At 38.2% G+C, this 10,761-nt stretch overlaps 2 protein-coding genes across 2 annotated transcripts; both read left to right on the forward strand.

The window, feature by feature from the left end:
* The first annotated feature begins 1,053 nt into the window (after window positions 1–1,053).
* On the forward strand, window positions 1,054–3,592 carry PFD6 (prefoldin 6). The gene is made up of 6 exons (XM_087329024.1): window positions 1,054–1,141; window positions 2,029–2,112; window positions 2,190–2,260; window positions 2,417–2,541; window positions 3,151–3,211; window positions 3,324–3,592. The coding sequence occupies exons 2-6, from the start codon at window positions 2,043–2,045 to the stop codon at window positions 3,378–3,380; spliced, it is 384 nt and encodes a 127-aa protein (XP_087185150.1). The 5' UTR covers window positions 1,054–1,141; window positions 2,029–2,042; the 3' UTR covers window positions 3,381–3,592.
* A 2,586-nt stretch (window positions 3,593–6,178) lies between these two features.
* LOC147856156 (pentatricopeptide repeat-containing protein At3g09040, mitochondrial-like) lies at window positions 6,179–10,320 on the forward strand. The gene is made up of 2 exons (XM_087329474.1): window positions 6,179–6,289; window positions 6,680–10,320. Exons 1-2 carry the CDS (start codon window positions 6,237–6,239, stop codon window positions 9,042–9,044), a joined length of 2,418 nt encoding a protein of 805 aa, XP_087185600.1. The 5' UTR covers window positions 6,179–6,236; the 3' UTR covers window positions 9,045–10,320.
* Window positions 10,321–10,761: the final 441 nt, after the last annotated feature.

The raw sequence follows: 10,761 nt of genomic DNA on the forward strand, positions 1-10,761 counted from the left end.
GACATTGTTGTTCCATAGTTCATACATTGTTGAAAGGGGAAATAAGTGATGCGCGCTAGGAGTGAATGGACTTGCACATCCTCATGTTGGACACTCTCGTTGAAGATGGTGGAAGACAAGATGAACTCGGAACTAGGAGCAAGGATACCACAAAGATAAAGCCAAAATGCAACCTCCATTGATGCATTTTGATGAGTCCCAATAGAGTGTATGTTATTGGGAAGAAGTATGATCGTTGTCCACACAACATGAAGTGAACTTTGCCCTTGCACTCTTCCTTTTTGGGATGACGTCAAAGAATCTTAGATTCCTTTCCAACACATGCCATACACAATCCAACGGCCTTTTTTGAATTTTCTCTACTCCCTCTCTTTCATATTTTCTCCTTTTTTCTCTCACGAGACTTATGTATATTTATCGTCCCACACCTATGAAATAGTTACTCTATATTTGTGTAGTCTTCTTGATGAAAAAACAACCATCTGAAGCTCAACGCCATTCTCTTTCTTTCTTTCTTTCTTTCTTTCAATTAATTAACCTTTCTCTCTAAGCCTTTGAAGCCTTTAAAATATATGCTACATGCCTACCCTTGCAAAAGGGTTATGCGGGTTGTCGACCCTGCCCTCATGTGATGAATCTTTTCCATGTTTCTACTCTCATGAACCAACTCTTCTATTGTTTTCTCGTCTTTCTAGCAAGTGTTATGGGGAGCTCTTATACATACAAGTTATGCCACGATGCGTGTGAAAAGAGAGAAGGTCACACTACATGAATTTACAAACCCAACAGGCTTGATGAGTGAAATATACATGCATATATATATATATATATATATAGTTTAGACTCTAGAGTGTGCAAGTGTGCATTCTACAATATATATTTTATAGTGTGCAATTCTACACGAGTTATTGTATTGTTCTACATTTGGGTGTTTTTTATATAATTGTGGGGGCTACCCTCTCAAGGGGGTTTTACATAATTGTGGAGCCTACCCCTCGTGAAGTTCTTTCATTTCTGTGCTTCCTCCTCTATCTAGTAGTATCAAACAAGGAAGCAAGGCTCTTCTTTTTTACATCTTCTTGTTTCGTCTCTCTGCAGGATCGGCTTCCGGGCACAGCAGAACAGAACAGAGCAGAGCAGAGTACGTATTTTCCCTCTCTCTTTGCTTTTTTTTTTCTCTATCAAGAATCTGAGAGAGACAGAGAGGTACAGAAGGGGATACGTACAGAGACAGAGAGAGAGAGAGAGAGAAAGTGAGAGAGAGATTCTGTGTCAGATAGGCATGGCGAATCTTTCTTCTTCACCATCGTCTACATTAGCTCCATGTAACTGTGCATTTTGGCAAGAGTTCGTGATTCCATAGATTCTTGGCAGTGAGCATTTTTCTAGTTTTATTTCTTTCATTTTTCTAGTTCCGGACACCAATCTATTTGGACTGGTTGATACATAGTCTTTTATGCAGTCAATGGAATACTGACCTACGGTTCTCGTTTGTATGATATCTTCTTCTTATCCTTCTTCTAGTAATACAGATCCTTCTTGAAAGAAATCTACATATCTATGTACGTAGGTATCTTTCGGAATACACACGTATATATGATATCACGAAGGCTGATAGTGGTGGAAATGGGTATATGCTTCATAATCCGATTTTACAAAGAGGAAAGTCCTAGGCCATATCCCTGAGTTTTTATTCATTCCTGTAAATGCCCCCCCCCCCCCCCCCCCCCCCCCATATTCGTTATATTTCCCAGAAAGAGAGAAATGTTGGCCTCGTGATTACTCAAATAGTGCATATTATAGAGAAACAAAGGCGTTGAATCTACCAAATAACCTCATAAATAGCACATATGACTGCTAAAGAGTGATGGCTGCATTTGGAGAAATCAAGAAAACTTTGGGACACATGGGCATGGCAATAAATAAAAACTTAAAAGGACATTTCAGAGTATTAACATAACCATTTAGATTTGGAGAAAAGTTTCGTTGAAAGATAAGAATTTCATATATGTTCTTGCTTTTTGCCAGCCATCAAATTCCCAATGTCATCAATAAAGGAACTTCAACAACAGTTGGAGATTCGTGCGTCAGCTCTGAATAAACTACAAAAGGGTATCATTTACTTTAAAATGCATAAAATGAGGTCATTGAGCTGTGCATGTAATTTTGGAGTTTTTCCATCTTAATAGATATAGCAAAGAATCATCAAGTAAGACGTCAATATACGATTCAACAGGGGGAAAATGAGATGGTTCAAAAGGTATCATGTGGTTATATGCTGTTCTTACTATGCATTTCCTTAAAGATAATTATTGGTAGTGGTTCCTATCACATATTTTAAATCTTCCATATGATTTTGACTTTCCGTTTTTTATCCCTATTTTCTCATTGTTTCATGATGACTTTATATGATTAGGAGTTAGAGATTCTTGACGATGATACAAACGTCTACAAACTTATTGGCCCTGTGTTAGTGAAGCAAGACTTGGTTGAAGCAAAGGCAAATGTCAATAAACGCATTGAATATATTAGTGGAGAATTGTATGTTTCTTTTTTCTCTAAGCTTCAAATTTGTACAATGCAATCTATCAATTGTTGCATTTTCAAACAATAATGTGAAGGCATGATAAGGATTATTGAGAATTATTATTTGTATTGTGTGTGCCCTTAGACTGTAAAGTTTGAAATTTGAATCATTGTTATTTGACTCCAGAATTTATACGAATGTATTTGGTAATGATATGTTGCATAGAAGGATTCTTGTTTTCTGTAAACAACACTAGATAAGCTCAAGTTAGTTTTGCTTATTGTTCAGCGATTCCTAGCACTCACACTCACACTCACATGTATGACTCGTAGCACTCACACATGCCGCTCTCTGTGGAGATATTCAACTAAAACCTACAAGTTTTGAAACATATTTAGCTTTGAGATAGTGGAATATGAGGAAACATTATGTCGTGAAACTTTCCTTACCGTTGAGGTTTTCCATGAGTAAAAAATAGCAAGTATGAACATTTTTGTGTATTTGATCTTCCTATTGATGGCATGCATAGCAACCAAATAAGTAGATAGATGATAGGAACCCAATTGGGACCAGATTTTACCCAAGTATTGACTTCGATTGTGGGATGTGAAAACAATTTACAGAAGGCGCTTAGATGCAACACTTAAAGGTCTAGAAGAGCAGCAGAATACAAAAAAAGATGAGGTATGAGTCTCATAGAAGTTTATTTATTTAAGTACCCTACGTTGAGTTTGTTTTGTCTTTTTTTAACAATGTTTCATATGCGTTCATATATATGACTTGAGGATGCAATCAGGTAATTAAATTGCAGCAACGGATTCAAACCCTTCAGCCTGGAAAAGCAAGGGCATGATATTCTCTTGCAGTGTTTTTGTAACAAGACTTTTTGGGTATCGAAAGGAAGTTGAAGGTAGATGTTAACTTTCTTTTTATGATTAAGAATCATAGGTTTTGAAGGTGAAAACTAATGTAATATGTCTGATCCTGGGTTTAGTGAAATCATTTTCACTTGAACCAGAGCTACACTCAAAATATATATTATATATCCCAGGCATTCATCACCAACGGTTGTTTACAACATAAAACAAATTTATTACTGCTAAGTTGTTTGAGAGCACTGTATTTGACCTTTGTTCACTCTCTTGTGGTTGGCAATGTCTTATGGTATTTATGAAAGGAGCAATCAGTGGTATTACCAAAATTGGACATAGAAAATACTAGCCTTTTTGGTCATGCACAAATCATGATACATTGGAGGCAACAATGCATGGGACGATATCATCTCTAAGTGGTTCTCAGAAACTTTATGACATGAATGTATCAATGTGCTTTTAAAAAGCTCAGAATGCAAGCATTGTAGAAAATCTCTTAACATTTACAGGATTCATCCTATGCCAGAGAATATGAAAACAATTTCCCTATGTTTTGTAAGATCCAAATATTCTAATTTGTCTTGTTGTCAGAAGGCTAACAATGAATTTAGATGGCGTATTCATGAGTTTCTATTGCAGATCATAACTACGGATTTTGTAAAATGATCATAATATCAAAACCTGTTCTTTGGGATGTAAACCCAGATCCTTGTTGCAAAGAACATTCAGTGCTGGAAATGGGAATCCACAACTTTAATATAATATATCAAAATACGAGCTTTACCACCTCATGCTAGTGCATATATGATATATATTGTAGAATTTCAAATGCGTTTTTTTATAAGTCTCTCCTATGATGCATAAAGTTAATGCTTCCCACTATTAATTCAGTATATAATGGGTTATCATTTCCATTTATGATATCTTCTACGCTGTTCATTTGTCTCCATAAAGATGCAGTAGAATTCACTCACATTGTTGCAAGTCAATCCTCATACATGGTTAAAATGATATTGTTAAGAGTTGATGATGGTTTCTTGTTATCTGCAATATGTGATGTAGTGCATGAAGTGTGAGCCTCTGAATTTTTGACAAGCTATGATGTCTTAGCACTGATAAAAAGCCTCAAAATTGGCTACACATGCTGGCAGGCCATCACGAAATAAGCAAGCCCTCATGATTTTGTTTTTCTCCAAATTGGGTATTCCTGACTTTTATCCAACCTGAGCTCAATATTTTGCTTTTGTGGAGCCTTTGGATCTTACTTGCAGCCAACAAAGTTAAGACATAGATTTGTGAAGGGTATGCTGTATCAAAAACATGTGTTCCACAACAATTTCCTTGTCAGTAATCTTGTTGGGAATCCCAAGATTTAAGAGTCCACTTAGAGATGATATCACCCCATACTTAAACCCCATAAAGAACTAGTCTCACCAATGTCTCTAGAAGGTATTCCTTGAGAGCCTTCTCTTGTTGTGCATGTTCTCGATGCACTCACTATTTGTACTTCCCACGCAACCCATTCTCATCTATAATCAAAGAAACTCAAGGTCAAATTATTTCTACCACGTCAAGTGGATCATTATTGTGATTTGGAGTCATTGATGACAACCCACTACGAGTACATGTGAGGTTTTCTAAGAAAATCATATTGACATATTATCCATCTTCTAACATATGAGCTTAAGAGTGGCACATAATCTAGAAGTATGAAATGCTTGATCATAGCATTCATCAATAGTCTCTTCGGGGAATTTTTGTTTAGGGAAAAAGTAGAGGAATATGGGTCTCATACAATGCATGTTCACTATCAACATGCATCCACATCCATGTATGAAACTCCTAACTTAAATCATAGCTTTGTGTGGATTGATTCATGTAACTTCTCCAAATGATTGGAATTTTGATTTAATGAATGTGATTGATAGAAGTCTCCTATTAGTCGCAATTGTGTGCACTTCTTCTTGCATGTTCAAGAATGAACCGACGAATAGTTTAGCTTTGAAGTTTGGAATGATCACTCCTTGGTAAACTCATTTAAAAAGAAAAGATGCACAAATAACCTTCTAAAATATTTGGGAAGAGCATGGGAGAAGCTTGTTTCTCTTTCTTTAACAATGGGATAACAAGGCGAAAAATGGCAATGTTTGAGTAAAAACAATTAGGCAGTGGGTGACAAGAGTGAAAAACCAGGTCAACAAGCAACAATAATGATGACGGCGATAATGTAACTATTCTTTCTAAACAAGCAATTAAAGTGAGTGAGATGTTTTAATTAGGTAATTAGTTCCACACACACACACACACACACACACACACCTGCATGCATGCAATTGATTAAGAATGAAACTTAGAGGATTGGCATCGGAGTGAAATATTAGGACTTTCCGTCCTAATTGTTTTATGCTAATCATAGTTAAATGTAGCAAGTAATAAGGCATGGCTAGATGCTTTAATCAGGTAATTAGTTCCACACACACACACATGCGGTTGATTAAGAATGGGACTTAGAGGATTGGCATCGGAGTGGAATATTAGGAGTTTCGGTCCTAACTTTTTTTCACTAATCATAGTTAAATGTAGTAAGTACATAACAAGGCAAGGCTATTATCTATCTATTCTATTATAAAAAAAAAAGGCTCTGTCTCTTCTTTATCCCACGAGCACTCTCGTTTATGTGTACATATGTGTTAAATCAAGCTCTTCCTCATCATTCACACGTCAAAGGTTCGAATCTTCTGTCTTCCAAAAACACAAACAGAAGATAGAATTATGAGCTCTTCTTCTTCACCATCACCATCACCATCACCATCCTCATCATCTTCTTCTTCAGCTTCATGGATTCATGGACCCTTCTCAGTCGTTCTGCTACAGCCCACACCATAGCCAGGTACGCATTATGCATCGTTATCTGAAGAACGCGCATTCTGCTAGTTTTCCTTTATTTCCCTTAGGTGTCCCTACGTTTTCTTTATTTCCTCAGATGCCCTTTTTCTCGAACCACCCTCCCCTGAAAGAGAGAAATTGTACGTGCTATAGTTGCACAATTTCATCGGTGGGTGGCTTCGTCTTCTAACTTTTCTCAATTGTATGTGCTATTTGAGCCATTATACAGTCCATTGTTCCCCTTTCCCCCCTCTCTTTCCTGGCTTGTGATTGGGAAATAACAAAAATCAGGGGCATTCGGGGAAATAAGGGAAGACTCGAGTGGATGAGGGTGTATTTTAAACATTCCCTGTAATAATATTCAAAGGTTCCCTGAATTCGTATATAATTACAGAGAGGCCCTAATTCCAGCAACAAACAAAAACAAACAAGTAAACCAAAATGGATTAATAGATAAACAACAGCCTTCCATTAAAGAAAAGTTAAAAGAGCCCAAATTTCTCAAATCCACAAATAAATTGGTCAATCCCGATGATGTGCGAGATAACCTGCGGTGTCATGATGATCGAGCGACACTTTTGAATGCCATTAAGTCGTGCCGGAAAGAAAAGAACATATGGAAAGTACGTCAGGTACATGCCAGTGTTCTTAAAAAGAACTTGATTGCGAAGGATGTTGCTGTTGGTACCGCATTAATTACAACATATGCCAAATGTGGTGCATTGGAAGAAGCACAAGAAGTATTCGAGCAGCTTCGAGCTCATGATGTCGTGTGTTGGAGTGCCTTGATCTCTGGATATGCCCAAAATGGGCTCGGGAATGAAGCATTGAAATGCTTCAGACATATGAGAGATTCCGGTGTCTGTCCAAATGCAGTCACTTACATTTGCGTTTTGAAAGCTTGTGGCATTGTTGGCTCTTTAGATGTAGGGGAAGATATCGATGCTGAGGTCAGAAAACAAGGGTTATTAGAGAATGACATCATACTCGGCAATGCATTGATTGACATGTATTCCAAATGTGGTGCATTGGAGAAAGCACGAGAAGTGTTCGAGAACCTTTGTGTGCCAGATGTTGTGTCTTGGACTTCCTTGATCGCCGGATATGCCCGAAATGGGCTTGGTAATGAAGCATTGAAATGCTTTCGACAGATGAAAATGGCAAAAGTTTGTCCAAATGCAGTTACTTATATCTGTGTTTTAAAGGCTTGTGGCCTTGTGGGGTCTCTAGAGATTGGAGAAGATATAGATGCTGAGGTCAGAAAGCAAGGGCTATTGCGAAACAATGTTGTGCTTGGCACTACATTGGTGGACATGTATTCAAAATGTGGTGCAATGGAGAAAGCACGGGAGGTGTTTGAACAGATTCCAGGGCATAATGTTGTGACTTGGAGTGCTTTAATTGGTGGATATGCCCAAAATGGATTGGGTGAAGAAGCATTAAGATGCTTCAAACAGATGAAAGACGTGGGAGTTCATCCAGATGTGGTAACCTTTGTATGTGCCTTGAAAGCTTGTAGCATTGTTGGATCTCTAGAGATTGGGGAAGATATATATACTGAGGTTAAAACGCAAGGGTTATTGCACAAAAACATTGTGCTTGGCACGGCGTTGGTGGATATGTACTCCAAGTGTGGTGTGATGGAGAAAGCACAACAAGTTTTTGAGGAGCTTCCAGTGCGGGAAGTTGTGACTTGGAGTGCCCTGATTGCTGGATATGCCCAATGTGGGCTTGGTAATGAAGCGTTGAGATGCTATCGACAGATGCAAGATGCTGGAGTCTCTCCGGATGTTGTGACCTATATCAGCATTTTGAAAGCATGTAGCATTGTGGGTTCTCTAGAAATTGGGGAAGATATAGGAACTGAGATAAGACAGTCAGGGTTATTGCTGACGGATGTTGTGCTTGGCACTGCATTAGTGGACATGTATTCCAAATGTGGCGCGCTCGATAAAACACAGCAAGTGTTTCAACAGATGCCTGTGCGGGAGGTTGTGACTTGGAGTGTGATGATTTCTGGATATGCCCAGCATGGCCTGGGAGATGAAGCATTGAAATGCTACAAGGAGATGAAAGATGCAGGACTTTGTCCAGATGCCATAACATATAGTTGCGTTTTGAAAGCTTGTGGTACTGTGGGTTCTCTACACATTGGAGAAGATATAGTTTTGGAGGCCAAGGAGCAAAGTTTGCTACAGAAAAATGTTGTGCTCAACACTGCATTGGTGGACATGTATTCCAAGTGTGGTGCATTACAGAAAGCACGAGAAGTGTTTGAGCAGCTTTCTGTGCAGGATGTTGTGTCCTGGAATTCTCTTATCGCAGGATATGCCCAGTTAGGTCAAGCTAATGTGGTTTTTGATCTGTATAGAAGAATGAAAACCGAAGATATTGTGCCAAATTTGATTACCTTCATTGTTTTACTGAATGCATGTAGTCATGCAGGTCTAGTGAAGGAGGGAGAAACCTTATTTGATGAGATGCGCTGTGTATATTGCCTCACTCCAACACTAGAACACTATACCTGTATGATTGATCTCTTTGGCCGTGCTGGACACTTTGACAAGTTGAATGTCTTGCTTGACAAGGTTCTTCAATCGGGGCATCATTCGATTTTCCGAACAATCTTAGGTTCATGTCAAAAATGGGGAGTTGTAAAGCTTGGGAGATGGGCATTTGAACAATCAGTAAAGTTGGATGAAAATTGTGCGGGTGCATATATTTGTATGCGAAATATATCTGCAGCAGCTGGAATGTAGAGGCAATTAAAAGTGAGGCATTGAGAGTGTGATAACTATAGCATTGAACTAGGAAGATACCAAAACGTTTCCTTGTTAATGGATTGTGCCAATCCTATACTTAGCATATCTTGTAAATCGCCCGTCCATTGTGGGAAATTGTGCCTATATATGTTACCAAGAACATACATAGTTTTATGGTGATTTACATTTCAAGCCATCTTGCATTTGTTAATAATGATAGAGAAGCGGAGGTTTGGGCTGAATGATGCAATCTATATTCATGTGATAGGGGATTGAATTCAGGGAGATGCAAATTATGTCACTTGAGATGTTATTTAGATGTTCGGAGGTTCAAATGTGTTGTAAATCCTATGCCAGACTATCCATATCCATCTGTGCACTTCAAGATAGAGCTTGAATGGGGATCTGGACAAATGCTGGATAATAAAACTGTTGAAAGCTGAAGAGACGATTTCATTATTAGGTAGGGGCTCAATATGTGAGAGTCATCCCTCAGACTGGAAGATGGTTTAGTGAGCATTCTGACAAGTTTCCATTGGAAGGTGGAATATGATCAACGAGGATGGGGCTAAGCCCATGGCAAGGGTCGGTCGACCTTGGGTCATCTTCATTTTATGTTTCAGTGGTACTGTATGAACTATCAAGGGAATTATTTCTGGAGAACCATTAGGATTAGAAGATATCTATCATTTGGTAAGATTCCCTTTGCGTTTTGTTTCAATCTGCACAAGGCCTTAAGTTTACAGAAATCCTCGTTTAGGGTTTAGGGTTTGGGGTCAAACCCTAGAGGTTGAAACATCTTGAGGAGTCCATTGAAGGATACAAGACTCTTAGAAATTAATTTGATAGAACAAGGCAATTCAATACAAGATTTTGCCAACACCTCCAATTGCGACCCGTTTGTGCTTTCCATTGGGGGCTGCTGCTCAAAGAATTCCAATAACCTATGCCAAGAAACCAAGAAATGGTGAATTACCATTGACACCAAACATTTAATTTGCCTATGACTATTGACCCCACCAAGTCATTTTGGAGTACAAATATGATTCCATACCAACTTACTAAGGCCTAATCTTTCTTTCCTCTTCCATAATATGAATTGCATGGAAGTTGCTAGTTTTTCAAAAGCTTTTTTCGATCATGGCAACAATGGGAAATAATATGATATCATAGGAATCATGATAATTTTGAATACTGTAAGTCTGATATGAAACAGTTGTGCTTGTGATTTCCAATACATAAATTGATTTATTATACATTTGGGTATTCACTCCAGGAGTTTCTCATTAGGCATATCTCTACCAATAGGATAACCTAAATTATAACAAATCACACCACATCTCCCTATCTACCAAGATCAAATTGTACACTCTAGTGGTTAGACATTGATTCATGACATAGAGGATCACGGGCATTGCTTCTACCTAGTATCTGAGGCTTGTCCTTCTCGTTCAACATTGGACAACTTCTATTTTGTGATAGTTTTTCCTTTCCATGACATAGCTTTATTCAGGCATCCCTTGGCATGTCAATTGGTAGCGAATTTGATCCGTTGGAGGAATGTCATAAACATATTAGAAAAGTATTCTCACTTGTCGTTAGATATGAGAAATTACATTTTCTAGATGGTCTCTTTTTCTGTGAGAGACTTGAAGTGCGAGAAGAGTTTAGTCTTTTGATGGTCCAATGGTCTAATTGTTTAAAAGTTTGGACG

Source organism: Azolla caroliniana, unplaced genomic scaffold (assembly GCF_043228905.1).
Source record: "Azolla caroliniana isolate FFs.n. ecotype wild unplaced genomic scaffold, voAzoCaro1.0.p SCAF_13, whole genome shotgun sequence".
Classification (NCBI taxonomy): Eukaryota; Viridiplantae; Streptophyta; class Polypodiopsida; order Salviniales; family Salviniaceae; genus Azolla; species Azolla caroliniana.

Excerpts from the sequence above, each read along its gene's own strand:
- PFD6 (XM_087329024.1), top strand. The coding sequence starts at position 2,043 with ATGTCATCAATAAAGGAACTTCAACAACAGTTGGAGATTCGTGCGTCA. Across the intron at positions 2,113-2,189 it reads TCTGAATAAACTACAAAAGG|ATATAGCAAAGAATCATCAA; the intron begins GTATCATTTACT and ends CCATCTTAATAG. Across the intron at positions 2,542-3,150 it reads GAATATATTAGTGGAGAATT|AAGGCGCTTAGATGCAACAC; the intron begins GTATGTTTCTTT and ends AACAATTTACAG.
- LOC147856156 (XM_087329474.1), top strand. The coding sequence starts at position 6,237 with ATGGATTCATGGACCCTTCTCAGTCGTTCTGCTACAGCCCACACCATA. Across the intron at positions 6,290-6,679 it reads ACAGCCCACACCATAGCCAG|AGAGGCCCTAATTCCAGCAA; the intron begins GTACGCATTATG and ends ATATAATTACAG.